The sequence below is a fragment of the Myxine glutinosa genome, chromosome 4 (assembly GCF_964187855.1).
Source record: "Myxine glutinosa chromosome 4, kmMyxGlut1.1, whole genome shotgun sequence".
Lineage (NCBI taxonomy): Eukaryota > Metazoa > Chordata > Myxini > Myxiniformes > Myxinidae > Myxine > Myxine glutinosa.
Genome location: NC_136264.1, coordinates 26385067 through 26405177, shown reverse-complemented (window position 1 = coordinate 26405177; position 20111 = coordinate 26385067). Strand labels below are relative to the sequence as shown.

At 43.7% G+C, this 20111-nt stretch overlaps 1 protein-coding gene across 5 annotated transcripts in view; it reads left to right on the top strand.

Moving 5' to 3' along the window:
• Nucleotides 1-9697: 9697 nt before the first annotated feature.
• LOC137424518 (erythropoietin) overlaps nucleotides 9698-20111 on the top strand; it is a 107760-nt gene continuing 97346 nt past the window's right edge. For 4 of the 5 annotated variants that reach the window (XM_068112044.2, XM_078775535.1, XM_078775534.1 and 1 more), the window contains exons 1-2: nucleotides 9698-9844; nucleotides 12815-12951. In XM_068112044.2, coding sequence (XP_067968145.1) covers nucleotides 9832-9844; nucleotides 12815-12951 — 150 coding nt within the window. In that variant the 5' untranslated portion in view covers nucleotides 9698-9831. The remainder of the gene's footprint in view (nucleotides 9845-12814; nucleotides 12952-20111) is intronic. The other variant, XM_068112047.2, reaches the window with a different exon arrangement.

The following is a 20111-nucleotide window of genomic DNA, read 5'->3' as shown; positions in this document are numbered from 1 at the left end:
ATAGGAAGAAAAACAGCGTGTTGTAATATACCACTGAATAAAACACTGAAGGGGAAAGTTTATACATATTTAAATAATATTGAAACAGAACCGTAAACAATCTCATATGCACAACGTACCAACGGGGGGAGAGCCGAGAGGGACCACCACGAGTCACGTGGACAGGGCAAAAGGTGGATGGCAAGGAGATAATGGGGGCGGGGCGAACAGCACACCTGGACAGAAAGTACAGGATGAGACAAAGCACACGTGGAGAAAGGAAAAATAAATGTTTTTGGTTATTTTTTTATTTTTATTTTTTTGGGGGTGGGGGTATTTTAAATAAACGTATTTAAAACGTTAGACAAAGAGTATTATGTTCGGGGTAGAAGGGAAAAAACTAAGAGCCAAGCAAAACACGATGTCGGGGAGTTAAGTAAACAAACACCGACGGAGGTACAAGGCCGCACCAGCGGAGCAGAACACGATTAATTAATTACGAGTTACAGGAAATTCAAACCAAAACTAACTATAAACAAACAATAACGCATGGACGATAAAATAACGAGTTGAAATTTGACAAACACACGAATGAAAAAATAACCGCTTTGGATGCCCGGAGAGAACCAGGCCTCAAGGTCGGAAGCTTCAACAACTAGGCCGCGTGGCGCGAAATACTCGACTATTTTTTGCAGGTATGAAAGATTAACACCGAGAATCTTCGAAGGACACGCAAAAGGTACACACACGTAAGATAAATACAGTTTCGACAAAAATACAAATGTGACAATTACTTAAATCCGAGCGTGCGTGAAGATCGTGGAACAGCTTCGAAAAACCGTGACCGCCCCGACAAGATCTCGCGAGATCTGATCAATCTGATTTGAATCTTTGAACATGTTTTTTCGCATTGACACGTTCTATTTTCACGTTGACACATGTTCTATTTTCACGTTGACACATGTTCTATTTTCACGATGACACACGTTCTATTTTCACGTTGACACATGGTCTATTTTCACGTATTTTCATTATTTTCATAATCGTTTGCACACATATTTTCACATGTTTTGGAAATGTTGCTTTTGGAATGTCAATTTTAGAAATCCAGCACGTATTGCTCTTGGTAATTTTGGACTTAAAGGGGAGGATGTCAAGTATGAAGGTGCAAATATTCCCCGTTTTAAACCGACACGGTGACTGCGGGTTTATTTCCATTTCCGGGAGTTACGGCCCAGCTCAGACGGCGCTAGGATGAATCGGGCCTGTATCTGCAGAGTCAATAAACGTGCAACAATCGATCGTAGTCTGTCGAGATACCTTACAGAACCTGATCTTTTGACCTTGTCCTTCATGACAATATAAACTGTGTTCTCCATCACCATTGTGGTTTCTCTTATTACAGGGTGTACAGGCCAGCAACCTGGGTGTACAGCAGAATTACTAAAACCATGGTGTGGCTTTGAAATGTTATGTCTTTTTCTTCTTGTTCGGTCAAGTAACTATGCCAAACTTTTTTTTTGTATTTTTTGTATTATTATTTTTTTGTATACAAGATCGAGGCTCGTATGAGAGCTAACATTAATGACAAAAAAAAACAAATCGACACATAAGACGAAATAAAGGGAGCGGGAGACAAGATGGGGAGAGAGGGGGAAGCACACAAACACAACATTTGAGAGCAGGGACATCGGGAGATCTGTGGGAGGGAGAGGGGTTGGGGGGAGGAGGCGTGGGAAGGGGGGTGGGGGTGGGAAAGGTAAAAACGCGGCATCGTGGTCGTTTCTTCCATTCAATCGTTTCTGTGGTTTCTTCATTGGCTAAGCGTGGTACGAATAGGATCGCTCAAATCGGGTTCCACTAATTAAGACTGCACGGACCACGTGGTACTCAATCCGCTCGGCGTACTCAAACCACACGTGTCTCGTGCGAGGCTTGTTTCCTCGCTTGCAGGGCAGCGCGGGGAATTAGGTACGAGCGAGAAGTGGTCCCGAGACCCTACTCCGCGTTTGTCCGGAAGGGACGTATCAAGCCTCGGTTCCGCCAAGCCCAGAAAGAACAAGGGGATTAATCCCCCCTTTTGTAAAGGGGAAGTAGGGTGGCGAAGAACGGACACAGCTCGGACTTCCAGAAAAGAAGTCGGTATTTCAGCAAAGTGGATCTGGGGTGAATTAACGGGGGTAGAAAAGATCAAGGTTTTGGATGGGGGAAGATAAGAGATGGTGGTGAACAGCTGTTTTAAAGACCTGGAGGGAGGAATGGGATTGAAGAGAGTGAGGGAGTTTGTTCCAGAGGCTGGAGAAAAGAGGAATGAAAGAGTGAAGGTGAGCAGAGAGTCTTGATTTTGGCAGTTTCACCAGAAGAGGGTTGCTGGCAGATCTTGTGCGACCTGTAGGAGTATTTGGGGGACAGAGCACAGACAGGGCTGGGGGGGGGGGGGGCTAGGCCAGAGAGGAGTCGGTAGAAGAGTTTATTTTCGGGTAAGTTTATTTACTTCTGGTAAGTTTATTTTCCTACTTATGAAAATATGCACAAACGTGCAGTAATTGAATTCAATCGTGCCATTTCTTCTTTCATATGCAGCACAGGGCTGTGGGTCGCATCATTTGCTGTGCTGCTGATGCGGTGCCCCTGTAGGGTAGAGCAGGAATTTGGAATTTCGCCAGAGTGCCAGTTTGCAGCTGTGCCGAGATTCAAACCCAGGTTAGACAGTTCAGAGGTGTCCATGCATACCTCTAGGCTATCCTGCCAGCCCAATCTTGCTGCTAAAATGAAAATTTAAAGAAATCTGTCATCATATGAGAGACATGTTGCTGCATGAATGTGAATATCGCATAAAAAATCATCTGCACCTGAGATTGTGCCAACTATGTTGGTTTACAAAAAGACACTGGAATCCCCTTATTGGAATGTTTTTACATGTCGGGTAAACTTGTTAATACATTGCATGGGGATTTGTCCCATTGCTCTTACCACGTACAGTAGGTAATCATGTTGAAACCACCTGCACTTTCATGTAACTGGACTAGACCTCAAATGAAGTGCTTTATGCAATTCAACTTTTCCTGCCATCGATTGAGACCTGTTTGTCTGCACGGTACTTTTTCCCCACATTCCTCTTTTGTAGATAAGAGCAGCTCAGCCTATCGTGCTTGCCCTCGTAGTTGTACCTCATACAGAAAAGAGTCAGGCTTGGAAAAAAGACCGAACATTCCGTCCAATAGATGGTCCCCTTAAAACTTTGAGCATTCAAAAATATATTTTTCCTCACACATTATCCTGCCAAATTTGTGAAAATAGAGCCATTGCCCTGAGGAGAATCTGGGTATGACTACAAAAACAAAATAGGGGCAATACCCCTGGGCACACACCAGGTAGAATAAAGCAGTATACTACACCAGATAAAGGTATTTTAAACAGTATCACGGTATTTTAAACCAATTTCAATGGTTGCTAGAAGACAGGACAGCATGTACAATCATACTTACTTAATCATAAGACTAAACAAACAAACAAAAAAAATACCCATTTTGGGGGACAAGACCCCCCCCCCCCCCCCCACCTCACCTTGTTAACCACCTTAGATCCGGATTTTTGTTAACGCCATGAACAAACTGTGGTACATCACAGGTGATGAAGGTTGTGGTCAAGTTTCATCGAAATAGTGTTTGTAGTTACAGAGGAACAAGCAAATTCATATTTTGGGGGGTCAAACCTGGATCCACTTTGACCCCCGGTAGACCCCCTTAGGGCCTGATTTTTTTTTTCATTCCATGAACAAACTTGAGTTGCAACATAACAAATATAATTTGTGCCAAGTTTGGTCACAATCCCATCAGCAGTTTTGGAGAAGAAGTTGCAAGTGTTTACGGACTGACGGACGACGTGTCATCGCATAAGCTCCTCAGAACTATGTTCCAGGTGAGCTAATAAACGCATCAAATGATCTTGGTGTGAGATAGACACAGTGGTGTTTGGGTATTCAGGACAATGACCCTGGTGTTCGTGACAGGCTTGATACCTCTTCAATGTCCTGTACCAGCTGTGTGCACATGTTTAAGCCACCACTGTGTGCAGAGGCGCCATTCCCCCGCAACCTCCCATTATTTTCCACTGCCGCAACATAAGGCTGATTTGTTCATTTGCAAACCCATCTTTTCCCGACCTATCCTTCGTTATTACACGCCTGCGGTCGTATATTTAAGTTAAGACTGGTGCGAAGTTGATGGCACGCATTTATGGCGTTGATGGCGTTGAGTTGATGGCAAATCCTTATGCTTCCCAACTAAAGCAAAGTTGAAATATGACAAAAGCCTCCACCAAGATTGACCAAATATCAAATTTCGAGTTGATCAGCAGCGATATTTTTGGATTTGGATACTACTTTTTGAGTCAACTTTTGTTGCTCCCATGAACGTCATTGTCTGTTCCATGTTCTTGCTATTCCACGAGCCTTGATGATGCATAAAAAATAAAAACAAGAAAGAGCAATCAAAGATTGCAGACCCCTGGACATGTTTTCATTGGTTTTTAAAGGCTTTTGTGTTAAAATAAATATGGCGGCAGAACCACGTGACCGATGACGTCATCATTATTTTTTTCTCCGCCAATTTATTCCTGGATGATGCTCAATACATTTCATCTTGATCGGATGAAGTTTTGTACTTGTCGAATTATGACGTCATAATGGAGGCACCTATGACATCATTATTAACATATGTTATTCCCCATGGGGAGTTCTTTACAATGAGCCATGGCTCAATTTTTTCTATGCAGCGATTTCGGAGATACAGAAGTTTTTCAGTTTTTCCAAGATGGCGCCCATACCATGTGATCTATGACGTCATAATTATCATAAAAACATCTACAGGAGGAGGTGCACCTAGGGTGAAAATTTCCTGTCAATTGAACCAACGGTTGAAGAGAAAATCACATTTATTCTGTGAGGACAAACAAACGAACAAACGAACAAACAGACAGACAGACAGACAGACAGACAGACAGACAGATGCAAATGCAATACCCTCTCCTCTGGCGAGGGTAAAAATCCAGTATGCTTTTATTATGCATCTCTTTATTAATATTAATTATTTATTAATAAAGTATTGCCACAGGTTCGTAAGATCGCCGTCCATGTAGCGACTGTTATTGATCAGTCTCAGCAGAGTGTTTCTATGAATGTCCATACACAACGACATCTTCTTTCCCTCGCAATGAATTTTGCTCCCAAAAATGTCTGTTTGCTATTTTGAACTCCAACCTTTGCTCTGTACCCTCACCCAATTATCTACCGTTGAAAAGGTAATCATTGAGTTGGAACAAACCGTTGGCATGGTTACGTATTCTGTTCGAATGCACGTGAAGATGAGTGGCGAAGAGAGGGGAGACAGGGGAGAGGCATGGGGGATACAGAGGAGAGGGGAGGGGGGATACTGGCTGGGGGGCCTAAGGGGGGAGGGAATGGGGGAGAGTGAGAATGGGGGAGGGAGTATAGATGTGAGGGGAATCCTTTGGTAGCTTTTCCGTCACTTAGGACGGGTACTCTTCCGAGTGTATATACAGTCGGACTCCACTATTCGCGGTTCCGCTATCCGCGGAATCCACATATTCGAGGTTGATAAAATGCGACATGTTTCTCTATTCGCGGAAAAATGTTCTGCAAATTTGTGTTTTTTTTTTCTATTCTGCGTTCTGTTCCGTGTTTGGCAAAATCACGGTTTCTTTCCCCCTATTCGCGGCCATGTTCCGCGAATTCGTGGTTTTTCAGGGGCCCAAAAAAAAATTTCACGAGCCGCTAGCTTGACATATTTATAAAACCCACCTTTCATCAGCCATGCATAAAGCTTATATGAGCAAAGCAAAAGCAAAAGCAAAAGCAAAAAAACTTATATGAGCCGCGAGCATGACCTTCTTATACATTCACTGCTGTGTGCTTTGCGTTTTCATAGCTTTCGCGGCCGCGAATTTTAGCCGCACTATAAGCAAGCTTCGCGGGATATCCCACCAGATGTGTAAACAAGTCAACCACGTGAATTATACAATGAAAACGCTTCATTAAATTAATTACAATTTGCAATTTATGGTTAAGCATCATCAGAGATCTTACACAATGAAAACTCTTCAGGGGATGTTCCATCAGCAACGAAAATATGTCAACCCCGCGAATTATAGAATACAAATGCTTCATCAAATATATTATTGAAATTAGCAGATTGTCTCAATACGGCATCATCCGATAACATCCCCCACAAAAAAATTCTCAGGTATTCACCCTTCCCGCAGCTACCCACAATGCTCGCAATCCTACATATACAAACTGTGTCCTTGATCTCAATCATTGTTCTCTTCCCGTTGCTTTGACCTGTGTTTTTAACTCACTCTGCTCATCGTTCAATCATGGCTCCCAAGCGCAAGGCCAGTGCCGAAAATGCGTCGACTACCAAGAGGCATAAGAAAGTGATGAGCCTGAGCAACAAATTGGAACTGCCGACCGGCTTTCGAGAGGAGAGAGTGCATCCTCTGTAGGCAGCCATTATGGCGTCAATTAATCTACCGTTCGCTACATACGGAAGAACGAGAAGGCGATTCCTGACAGTATTTCAGCGAGCGCTCTTTCGAGTACGAAGGTGTGGTCACCCATGTTCGTGATGTCCACATAGAAAGAATGGAGAAGGCTCTCAGCATATGGATTGAGGATAACACGCAGAAGAATAGGCCTATGCCTTTGAGTGGACCTCTCATTCGAAAAAGGCTAAACATATTTACGATCATCTGTCTGGCGCTGGCTGAAAAAACCAACCCCTGCTCTGTGGGGAAAAATGGCCTCTAAAGGTGGTTTTTTGTTTTTTTTTGTCTGGCGCTGGCACGGGTGGTGCCAGCACGAGTGATGTGCTGAGCGATGATGGTACAAGCAGCTTGACTTCATTCACTGCAAGCAGGGGATGGTTTCATCGTTTCAAGGGCGTTATGGACTCCAAAATGTGGAGCTCACAGGGGAGCATGCCTCTGTGGACCACGAGGTGGCAAAAGCATTCCCTGCCCGAATCGCGAGGCTGATCGAAGAGAAGGCATACCTCCCAGAGCAGGTGTTCAATGCTGATGAGACCGGCCTGTTCTGGAAAAACATGCCCATGAGACCTTTCATCTTGAAGCGTGGACAGCATCGGGATTCAAGGCTGCCAAGGACTGGGTATCTCTTCTCCTCTGTGCAGATGCAAAAGGGGACTTCATGCTGAAACCCATGATGTTGTACCATTCCCTGAACCCGTGTGCTCTCAAGGGCAAGAACAAGCAAACTCTGCCTGTGTTTTGGAGGGCCAAAAGGAAAGCCTGGGTGAGGAAGCAATCTTCCTGGACTGGTTCCATAATTGTTTCGTCCCTCAGGTGGAGAGGTACATGGTGGACAAAAACCTTGCATTCAAGGTTCTCTTGCTCCTGGAAAACGCTCCTGGCCACCATGCGAACCTGGACGTGGCTCACCCGAACGTCGAGGTGATCTTCCTGCCGCCCAACACCACCTCCCTCATCCAGCCACTCGACCAAGGTGTGATTTCAACTTTTAAAACGGCCACAGGCTCCCTCCCCGAATCCCTCATTTTAACTAAAACGTCTTCTCCACGACTATCTGAATGATACAAACCAAATTTGGTACAATGCTTCAGAACAGTAATGTATCTTGGAGTTGTGTTCCCTATCCGGATCAGCCCCTATAAATGAAGTAAAAGGAGGGGGGGTGGGGGCGCGGGGTTTGCGCCAAATATTGGTATTTCATTCAAAGATCTTCATTGAAACCAACAACCGGATCCAGACGAAACTGGCCATGAGGCACCGGACCATGCCCTAACCTTAAGTTTTGCTTCCCTTGGCCATAACTCCCCAGGAAAGGTGGTTACGGGTTCTCTCCCTGAATCCCTCATATTCACTATTCTCCACAACGACTGGGCCGATATGGACCAAATTAGGTACGATACACCAGAACAGTAAGGTCTCATGGGGTTGTGCTCCCCATCCAGATCCACACCGTATGAGAGGCTGAAAAGGGGAGCTTCACGTCAAATTCAGGTAATTTGTTTTAAAATCTTCTCTGAAACCATGGGGAAATCACCGCCAGTCCCCCACGGGGCTATATTTTTTTTATCCAAACATATCCCTAGATCTTTCTCTGGATAAAAGAGGAGGCCATGCATCGTTTACACCAAGAGAGAGGTGAACACCAAGAGTGGGGTTGTGGGACAAAATTGTCAGGGTTGAGGGAGACTTAGAGATATAAGGGATGGTGGAAGAATGAAGAAAGGTACAAGGGGAGGACATGGGGTGAACAAGATGGATACAGCTGAAAACTTTCATTTACAAAACTGGTAGGGAATACTAGAAACTTGGAAAGAGGCATGCTTACGGAGGGTCAATTGGGGTAGAAAAGATCATGGTTGTAGATGAAGGATTACCTGTTATGGTGGTGTACAGCTGTCTCGAAGCCCTGGAGGAAAGAATGAGATTGAAGAGAGTGAGGAAGTAGGTTCCACAAGTGGGAAAAAGAGGACCGAATGAGTGGAAGTGAGCTTTGATTTATTGATTTTCTGGGAGGGGGTTACTGGCAGACCTTCTGCGCCCTGCAGAAACCTCAGAGAGGGGGGTAGGGTGTGGAGAGGCTAGAACTTGGAAAGGGTAGAGGTTGCAAGACCAGAAAGCAGGTAGGTGGTAAAAGACAGAGAGACCACCGACATGTCTGCGATATGAAAGTGATGGGGCCAGAGATTTAGCTTCATCGCAAGAGATTCCAATAATCTTGACAGCCTTGGTGTCCATGGTCTCAATCTGAGCAAGGTACAAGGTAGTGGTGCCAGCCCAGACAGGAGTGCAGTACTCCATCAAGCTGTAGGTCGATAGGAGTTGAGGTGTGCCAAGGAAAGACTTTGCATGATGGAGGATGCCCAGTCGGCGTCTGCATTTGGAGGACAACTTTGAATTGTGGTTTGCCCAAGAAAGATCATGGCTGATAGTGGGACCCAGGAGTTTGAATGACTAAACTTCCTCAATAATATTATTACGGAAGTAGATGGGGTGGCCTGTTGGGCTTTTCAAAGAGACTTTTGTGAGAGACTCTCTTTCATTGTGAGAGATTTGTCAGGATTGAAAAACATATTTCAAGTGTTTCACCAGCTTCTGATTGTATCAAGGTCTGCAGATAGGGAAGAGGCTGCTGCCTGTCTATGTGAAGGATGAGGGATATCACGGTAGAGGGTGGAGTCATCAGCAACGAGATCAAGAGGATTTTTCAGAGAGTCATGGATTAGGAATTGTGGATGAAGATTAGGAATAGGACTAGACCGAGAACACTGCCTTGGGGGACTCCAGCCTTGACAAGGAGAGGAGAAGAGAGGATTCCATTGAGAGGTGTGTCAGGATTCAACCTCAGACAATACAGCTTAGAGATTAGTGGGCATACCTTTCGTCGAGAGTCCTTGCCATTCTGCCAGTCATAATAATGGTGGAAGTGAGAAAGGGTTAAGTGGAACTTTAGTGAATATTTAGAATATGAATTAAGTAGATACATGTACTAGGCCACAGGCATTAAAGACCAAATGGTATCTTATATCAAGGTTGCTTGGGCAATATATCCTTAAAATGCAAAACGTACTGATAATTGTCATATCCTCGCCCACTATATGGACATGTCATCCCCGCCCAGTTTGGCTGTCGCCTCGCCCCCCGTGCTCTTCACCCATCTCCTGAAATCTCCTTCCCTCTCTCCGGCTGGAGTTCAGGCAGCGCGACGCACATACAGAGAGAAAGAGAGAGAGAGAGGCGACTCGGGACATGGCGACCCTGCGTTGAACGAGCGGTGGACACAGCATGGACAGGCGCTGTAAGTGCATGATGTAGCCCCGTTGTACGTCCTTTCCCCAACGATACTCGAAGACCGTGCCTTTACCGCATTCATAAAGCTCTGCAGCTACAGTTTGCAAAGCAAGTTTATTTCTTTTACCATTTGCATTTCACTGCCATTTGCGTAGAGTTTGTTCCACTCACTATATCTAGTCCCGTTGCGATTGGAAGAGATGATAATGTAGGTACAATATATACTTTTGCGCTTGGCAACAAAAGCTCAGATATTATCTGTGCGCGGTGTTTGGTCGTGATCGACAAGCGGAAACTTCGTGCGGAGTCCATTCGCGAAGAGCTAGTGCGTAAGTCATTGGCCAACACCGCGAAGAGCTAGTGCGTAGGTCATTGGCCAACACCGCGAAGAGCTAGTGCGTAGGTCATTGGCCAACACCGCGAAGAGCTAGTGCGTAGGTCATTGGCCAACACCGCGCAGAGCTAGTGCGTAGGTCATTGGCCAACACCGCGAAGAGCTAGTGCGTAGGTCATTGGCCAACACCGCGAAGAGCTAGTGCGTAGGTCATTGGCCAACACCGCGCAGAGCTAGTGCGTAGGTCATTGGCCAACACCGTGAAGAGCTAGTGCGTAGGTCATTGGCCAACACCGCGCAGAGCTAGTGCGTAGGTCATTGGCCAACACCGCGAAGAGCTAGTGCGTAGGTCATTGGCCAACACCGCGCAGAGCTAGTGCGTAGGTCAATGGCCAACACTGCAAAGAGCTAGTGCGTAGGTCATTGGCCAACACTGCACAGAGCTAGTGCGTACGTCATTGGCCAACACCACGCCCGATGTGGCGCGCCAAGGGCACGATCACTGTGCCTCTGCTGGAGTGATCAAAAACAGTGGTGGATCGAAACGGTGCTCTGGGATTGTGGGACTGAGGTGCATGTATGCATTGCACCCAGAATCCCCTTTAAATTATTAACCCATAGAAATCATACTCGCGATATTCTTTACCCTTGTGCAATCGTACCGTTTGTAATACGCCGCTCAAGTTACTTATGAACCGCTCTGTTTGGCATGTCTGCTAACTACAACAATGCACGACTAGCTTTGGTAAACATTCCTTAAAAAAAAAAATGGCCGAATGGGAATTCCATAAAACTTGTCCCACAGATCGTTCTGGTTGATTTTCCAAATTACAACTTGAATGCAGGCAGTACAACCGGCTTTACGTCCCCTTGCGGAGTACGGCGTGCTCCGAGATGCAGAGCTCCTTGCCGACAGTTTTAGTTGCAGTCGACTGACGAAGGAGCGGATCAGTGACCAGAGAGAAGGGAGGCGATCACCTGCGTTAACCGGCCCTACCTGGTTTACCTAAGCCTAAAGCTTCCATGAAGCCTGAAGATCCACCTTTCAAATATGAGCAAAACTGTCGCCCCCCAGGTGGCATTGTTGAGCATCCTGCAATTTTAAGATGATGATGAATCTTCAATCACGTGAAGCTCAAATATGTCCGTCAAGAAAGAAGAGGCCTTGTAGCTGGCAGTGTTGACACTGTAGACCCACCAATGGGTAGTTATCCTCAGCAAAGAGAAAGACAAGTTTTATGTCACGATTCATAGTTTGCAGACTTCAGACAAGTGGAAAGTTTAGCCGAGTTATGACTGAGCTTGCTGCAAAGATGATCTCATTTTGGCAACAGACTCTGTGTGGGCGGACAGAGCTCTGCGGAACTATCCCTAATGTCTGGAGCTGATTTACTAGATGAGCTGAAGATTAAAAAATATATATACTGAGTCGAGGCTCATGGAGAGGTTATAGAACATAGAACAGATGAGGAAGCAACAGAACAAACCGAACAATAGATGGAGAGGGGGAAACACACAACAGCTGGGATGAGGGACAAAATAGAGAGAGACTTCAAAGATGAAGGATGTGAGGAAGAATGAGGACCAGGGGGGTGGACAATATGGATACAGAAACAAACTCTCAGGAAGGTAAAACAGGAACGTTGGAAAGAGTTGGGCTTGGGTAGAGGTAATTGGGGTAGAAAATATTATGCTTTTGTTTGGTCTGAGCTGGTGGTTTAACAGTTGTCTTGTAAATCTGAAGTGAAGAATATATGAGATTGAGGATAATGTGGAAGGTTATTTCACAGTTGGGAGAAAAGAGGAACGAATGAGTGGGCAGTGATTCTGGATTTTGGGAGTTTCACCAGAAAGGGGTCTTTGGCAGACCTTATGTGGCCTGTGGGCAGACAGGCTGGTAACCTGGGGGTGTGGGGAAAAGAGCAGAGGGTTCAAGACAAGGGAGGAGGCGGTAGAAGACGAAAGAGACCACCAACTGTCGGTGATGGCAACATGATAGGCCCATGGGCTCAGCTTCATCAAGGGACTTTCCAATGATCTGAAAGGCCTTGGTTTCCATGGTGTCAAGCTGAGCAAGGTGAGAGGCAGGAGTGCCAGCCCAAAGGGGAGAACAGTACCCTAAGCTGTAGGTGAGGGCCTGTCCAGCTGGATAAAAGTTCAGGTCTGCCAAGGAAGGACTTCATATGATGGAGGATGCGAAATTGACAACTGGATTTGAAGGCCAACCTACAAGTGTTTGGACCAAGAAATATCATGGCTGATATTAAGGCCCAGGAGTTTGAGTGACTGGACGGGGCAGCAGGAAGTTCAAAGGGGATGCAATTCTTCCAGCCCAACACCCAAACACCTGAGCTGAGACAGTTAAACACGTGATACTGATATTTATTCCCAACACCAAAGTTTTGAGACAGTCAAACACCCTGATAGCACCTTGCTGAAGCTTGTGTGTCGGGACATAAGCTAAGTGCACTAGGCCCTAGGCCTCGTTCAGGTATGTATAGCAGTACTTCACTTGGTGTAAATGCATACATGCATGTTGGTGCAGACGAGGTGTGCGCACGTGTTATTGTGTATGTGAGTGACCGCCTCTTTGTTCAGTTATTAAGCCAACATGTGCTGAGTGGATTTGCCTATGTGGTGCAGACAGGCTGGCATTGCCGGTGCTCCTCATCATGGAGGTCCAAGTGTCCTTGCTGCAAACCGACAGCTGCTCTTTTGTCCACGACGACAGCAACATGCGGAAGTACTTACTGGATGCCCAGTTTGCTATCGACCAGACGGTTTGTGTCACCACTCTTAAGTAAACGCATGGCTTGGGTAGCTCTGTTGCAGGCACCTTTAGAGGTCAACAAATGGTTTTTTTTATTCCAAACCCATAGCAAATTGTACATCAAACAATAGTAACTCTAGTGATAACTTTCTAAACTCGAAATATTTAAGTGAAAGTGGATTTATCTTGTTCTGGTACAAAACATTCTTGAAAGGTGTGTCTTTAACTTTCAAGAATGTTAAAGTTGGGTTCAAATGTTGAAAGGTGTAATTTGGCCTACGTTGAGCTATATAGGGAGGATATGCGCTTTGTCAGCCTCAGTATTTCTTTGGGTTTTTTTGGTTTTTTTTGCATTGAAATCGGCCAACTATTTATGATGAATGTAAAATGATTGAATCATTGACATATCCACTCATATACAGCCTGCTTAAGTCCCCTTCCTTCACTCCTATCGCCTGATCCTATCCGCGCCGAAAACATTTCAGGATGGGGATGGGGAGTGGGCAAGATGCATAAAAGGACGTGTGTGTGTGTGTGCGTGTGTCTTGCACACATCACACACACTCACACAACACACACACACCTTCACAGCTTGGTTCATGAATTGTGAGCCCTTACCAAATCTGAGGTGGATACTTTGATTATAGGGAGGACTTGGTCTCCTTTTCACAACAGATGTAACTAGAACGGCACTCGGTAGAGAGCGTACCTCTGCCAGGCCGAACAGTTTGTTTTGTATCCCAATGATAGGCCGGATCTGGATTCGGACCTGAACCAAAATCTAATCGGCTTGTTCTTGTCACCTAACCAACTCGTCCACCAAATTTAGTCATAATTCATCAATAACTTATTTATATATCATGTTATATGTCGCTTTTCGCCAGATATCTCAATGGTGAAGAATCACTTAAAAATTTAATAAATCTCGTATCCGAATCCACATTCAGATCTTCACCAAAATCTAATCGATTAGTCGTTGTCACACACCCAATCGGTCCACTAAGTTTCGTCTAAATCCGTCCACAACTTTTTGATATATCTTGTTCACAAACAGACAGACAGACAAATGAAAAATCACTCATAGAGTGACACTTGGCAAAACAGTACAAAGTAGAATGCCACTCAGTAGAGCATCCTTTTGACCTCAAAAATAGTTGGTGGTTGAATTCAGTTGGCTGATATGAAAATCCTATTCAAATTTCAAGTCAATCGGATGAAAATTGAGGCTTTTACAAATTTGAAAAAGCAGCTGACCTTGGGCCTATGTTGACCTTTTGGCCTATGATGATCTCAAAAATAGTTGGTGGTTGAATTCAGTTGGCTGATATGAAAATCCTATTCAAATTTCAAGTCAATCGGATGAAAATTGAGGCTTTTAGAAATTTGAAAAAAGCAGCTGACCTTGGGCCTATGTTGACCTTTTGGCCTATGATGATCTCAAAAATAGTTGTTGGTTGAATTCAGTTAACTGATGTGTATATCCCATTCAAATTTTAAGTGAATCGTATGAACATTGAGGATTTTAGAGATTTGAAATTGTTGTTGACAAAAGGCCTACGTTGACCTTTTGGCCTACGCTGATCTCAAAAATAGTTGGTGGTTGAATTCATTTAGCCGATATGTAAATCCTCTTCAAATTTCAAGTCAATGGGATGAAAATTGAGGATTTTAAAGATTTGAAATTGTTGTTGGCCATTGGCCTATTGTGATCTCAAAAATAGTTTGTCTGTTTGTTTGTTTGTGACTGGCCTACAGGTCTCAATTTTCAACCAATCTTCACGAAACTTCACCAAACGGTAGAGTTGGTCAAAAGCAAGAAGCCTATTGTTTTTGGGTTCAAAAGGTCAAAAGGTCAACATAGGCCAAAGGTCACCAACTTTGATAAATTTCTAAAACTCTTAATTTTCATCCGATTGACCTGAAATTTGAAGAGGACTTGCATATCTGTTCACTGAATTCAACCACCAAGTATTTTTGAGGTCAACATAGGCCAAAAGGTCAACATAGGCCAAATTTCTAAAATCCTCAATTTTCATCCAATTGACTTGAAATTTGAAGAGGACTTGCATATCTGGTCAATGAATTCAACCACCTCGTATTTTTGAGGTCAACATAGACCAAAAGGTCACCAACTTTGATAACTTTCTAAAATCCTCAATTTTCATCCAATTGACTTGAAATTTGAAGAGGACTTGCATATCTGGTCACTGAATTCAACCACCTCGTATTTTTGAGGTCAACGTAGACCAAAAGGTCAACATAGGCAAAATTTCTAAAATCCTCAATTTTCATCCAATTGACTTGAAATTTGAAGAGGACTTGCATATCTGGTCACTGAATTCAACCACCAAGTATTTTTGAGGTCAACATAGGCCAAAAGGTCAACATAGGTCAAAATTCTAAAATCCTCAATTTTCATCCAATTGACTTGAAATTTGAAGAGGACTTGCATATCTGGTTATTGAATTGAACGACCAAGTATTTTTAAGGTCAACATAGGCCAAAAGGTCAACATAGGCCAAAATTCTAAAATCCTCAATTTTCATCTAATTGACTTGAAATTTGAAGAGGATTTGCATATCTGGTCACTGAATTCAACCACCAAGTATTTTTGAGGTCAACATAGGCCAAAAGGTCAACTTAGGCCAAAATTCTAAAATCCTCAATTTTCATCCAATTGACTTGAAATTTGAAGAGGACTTGCATATCTGTTCAATGAATTCAACCACCAAGTATATTTGAGGTCACCATAGGCCAAAAGGTCAACATAGGCCAAGTTTTTAAAATCCTCAATTTACATCCGATTGACTTGAAAATTAAACAGCATGTGCATATTGTGTCACTGAATTGGGAAACCATCGATTTTTGAGGGCAAAAGGTCAAAGGTCAACTCAAGGTCAAACTTCTAAAATCATCATTTTTCATCTGAAAAATCGTCACTTTTGATTCTGTTGACCCGAACTTTGATCAATATCGCAATTTTTAATCTTCATGAAATGGACAATTTGCTGTATCAATGGAAAACTTTGGGGCGGAGGGCGGATTTTGCAAGTATCGTGCTCCGCATGACATCTTCTTGTTTTGCTATTGTTTGAAAATAAAATTAATTATTTGAAAAAATCATCAATTTTCATCTGATTGGCCTGAAATTTTAAGAATTTGCATATTGGGTCACTGAAGTGGTTCACCAATCAAAGGGTAGGAGTCCATTGTTTTTGTTTTTAGATCAAAAGGTCAGAGGTCAAGGTTGCGGAAAATCACCAATTTTCACCCGATTGACCTAAAATGTCAAGAATTTGCATATCGGGTCACTGAAGTGGTTCACCAATCAAAAGGTAGGAGTTACTTGTTTTTGTTTTTAGATCAAAAGGTCAAAGGTCAAGGTTGCATAAAATTATCAATGTTTGTCCAGTTGACCTGAAATTTAAAAAATTTGCATATTGGGTCACATGATGGGCTCACCAATCAAAAGCTAGAAGCTGATTTTTTTTATATATCTACATGTCAAAGGTCACGGCTGCATTAAATCATCGATTTTCATTTTGTATTTTTACCTCCGCCACCAAAGGTGGATGGAGGTTATGTTATCACACCTGTCTGTCTGTTTGTTTTTTTGTGAACAAGATATCTCAAAAGGTTGTGGACGGATTCGGACGAAATTTGGCAGAGAGGTAGCGTATGTGACAAGAATGAAATGATTAGATTTTAGTGAAGATCCGGATTCGGATCCGACTTGTATAATTTTTTTAGTGATTCTTCACCATTGGGAGATCTGGCCAAAAACGATATATAGCAGGATATCTCAAAAAGTTGTGGACGGATTTGGACGAAACTTGGTGGACCGGTTGGGTGTGTGACAAGGACTAATTAATTCGATGTTGGTGAAGATTTGAATATGGATTCGGATATGAGAATTATTTAATTTTCAAATGATTCTTCACCATTGAGAGATCGGGTGAAAAGCGATATATTATAATCGATATATAAGCTGTGATATATGTGATATGTGTGATTGATGCTGTGAAGAGCAACAGGTTGAGATGGTTTGGTCATGTGTTGAGGAAGGATGAAAGTGACTGGTTGAGAAGAGTGATGGAAATGAATGTAGAAGGAAGTAGAGGATGGGGAAGACCGAGAAAGACTTGGCAAGGGGGTTAACTTGGCAAGGAGGTGGTGGAAGAAGAAATGCGGGCAAGGGGGTTAACAAGGAGAGATGCAGAAAATAGGGCAAAATGGAGAAGATTGTCATGGGGCCCGCAAGGCTAACCCCCGCTCTAGCATGGAAAATGGCCTTAAAATACCTGTTGTTGTTGTTTATAAGCAGTCAACATAGGCCAAAATTCTCAATTTTCATTCGATTGACTTGAAATTTTAAGAGGACTTAGCATATCTGGTCACTGGATTCAACCACCAAGTATTTTTGAGGTCAGCATCGGCCAAGAGGTCAACATAGGCCAAAAGTTCAACATTGGCCAAAAGGTCAACATAGGTCGAATTTCTAAAATCCTCAATTTTTATCCAATTAATTTGAAATTTGAAGAGGATTTGCTTATCTGGTCAATGAATTAAACCCCCAACTATTTTTGAGGTCAACATAGGCCAAAAGGTCAACACAGGCCAGATTTACGAAATCCTCAATTTACATCCGATTGACTTGAAATTTTAAGAGGAGTAGCATATCTGTACACTGAATTCAACCCTCAAGTATTTTCAGGTCATCATAGGCCAACAACTTATTTTCGGGATTTCACAAGTATTGTGCTATGCACGACATGTTTCTTGTTTGTTTTTGTCTGTGAACAGCAAATCTCAAATGTGGACATATCAGTTGTTGACGGATTCAGACGAAATTTGGCAGAGATGTCGCGTATGGGACAAGGACAAAATGATTAGATTTTTAGTGAAGATCCGGATTCGGATCCGGCTAGTAGAATTTTTAAAGTGATTCTTCACCATTGAGGGATCGGGCCAAAAACGATACATAGCAGGATATCTCAAAAAGTTATGGACGGATTTGAACGGAACTTGGTTTCACACAGATGGTCACACACTTGTCACATACAGCGTGTGTGTGTGACAAGACCGAATGAATATCTGAATATGGATTAGGAAATATGAGAATTATTTGAATTTTTAAAAGTGATTCTTCACATGAAATCTGCTGAAAAATCTGCTGAAAAATCTGCTGAAAAATCTGCTGAAAAATCTGCTGAAAAGCGATATACTTGTATAACATGATATTTTAAAAAGTTGTGGACTAGTTATGACTAAACTTGGGGGATGAGTTGGTTAGGTGACAAGAAGAAGCCGATTAGGTTTTGGTTCAGGTCCGAATCCAGATCTGGCCTATCGGTGGGATAGAAAACAATCTGTTCAACCTGGCGGAGGTATGCGCTCTACCGAGTAGTTTTTTTAAACTGTTTTCGTTATTTTGAGCATAGAGAAGAAGAGGAAGCATACAACTGAATACAAATGGATGCAGTCGGGCTTTGCATCTCGACATGCTTTCTAGTTCTTTTGTGCCCCAGGAACCAAAAAAGCAAAATATTTATAACTCCCATCACAGCTCCCACCCTCTCCTCCAAACATGATTAACAGTAAATATCATCATTGCAAAAGTTGATTTGAGGATTGTGCCCCCTTGCCAATGAAAGTTGAGGATTGTGCCCCCTAGCCAATGAAAGTTGAGGATTGTGCCCCCTAGCCAATGAAAGTTGAGGATTGTGCCCCCTTGCCAATGAAAGTTGAGGATTGTGCCCCCTAGCCAATGAAAGTTGAGGATTGTGCCCCCTAGCCAATGAAAGTTGAGGATTGTGCCCCCTTGCCAAAGAAAGTTGAGGATTGTGCCCCCTTGCCAAAGAAAGTTGAGGATTGTGCCCCCTAGCCAATGAAAGTTGAGGATTGTGCCCCCTTGCCAAAGAAAGTTGAGTATTGTGCTCCCTTGCCAAAGAAAGTTGAGGATTGTGCCCCCTAGCCAATGAAAGTTGAGGATTGTGCCCCCTAGCCAATGAAAGTTGAGGATTGTGCCCCCTTGCGAATGAAAGTTGAGGATTGTGCCCCCTTGCCAATGAAAGTTGAGGATTGTGCCCCCTTGCCAATGAAAGTTGAGGATTGTGCCCCCATGCCAATGAAAGTTGAGGATTGTGCCCCCTTGCCAATGAAAGTTGAGTATTGTGCTCCCTTGCCAATGAAAGTTGAGTATTGTGCTCCCTTGCCAATGAAAGTTGAGAATTCTGCCCCCTTGCCAATGAAAGTTGAGGATTGTGCCCCCTAGCCAATGAAAGTTGAGGATTGTGCCCCCTAGCCAATGAAAGTTGAGGATTGTGCCCCCTTGCCAAAGAAAGTTGAGGATTGTGCCCCCTTGCCAAAGAAAGTTGAGGATTGTGCCCCCTAGCCAATGAAAGTTGAGGATTGTGCCCCCTTGCCAATGAAAGTTGAGGATTGTGCCCCCTTGCCAATGAAAGTTGAGGATTGTGCCCCCTTGCCAATGAAAGTTGAGGATTGTGCCCCCTTGCCAATGAAAGTTGAGGATTGTGCCCCCTTGCCAATGAAAGTTGAGGATTGTGCCCCCTTGCCAATGAAAGTTGAGGATTGTGCCCCCTTGCCAATGAAAGTTGAGTATTGTGCTCCCTTGCCAATGAAAGTTGAGTATTGTGCTCCCTTGCCAATGAAAGTTGAGGATTGTGCCCCCTAGCCAATGAAAGTTGAGAATTCTGCCCCCTTGCCAATGAAAGTTGAGGATTGTGCCCCCTAGCCAATGAAAGTTGAGGATTGTGCCCCCTAGCCAATGAAAGTTGAGGATTGTGCCCCCTTGCCAAAGAAAGTTGAGGATTGTGCCCCCTTGCCAAAGAAAGTTGAGGATTGTGCCCCCTAGCCAATGAAAGTTGAGGATTGTGCCCCCTAGCCAATGAAAGTTGAGGATTGTGCCCCCTTGCCAATGAAAGTTGAGGATTGTGCCTCCTAGCCAATGAAAGTTGAGGATTGTGCCCCCTTGCCAATGAAAGTTGAGGATTGTGCCTCCTAGCCAATGAAATTTGAGGATTGTGCCCCCTAGCCAATGAAAGTTGAGAATTCTGCCCCCTTGCCAATGAAAGTTGAGGATTGTGCCCCCTAGCCAATGAAAGTTGAGGATTGTGCCCCCTAGCCAATGAAAGTTGAGGATTGTGCCCC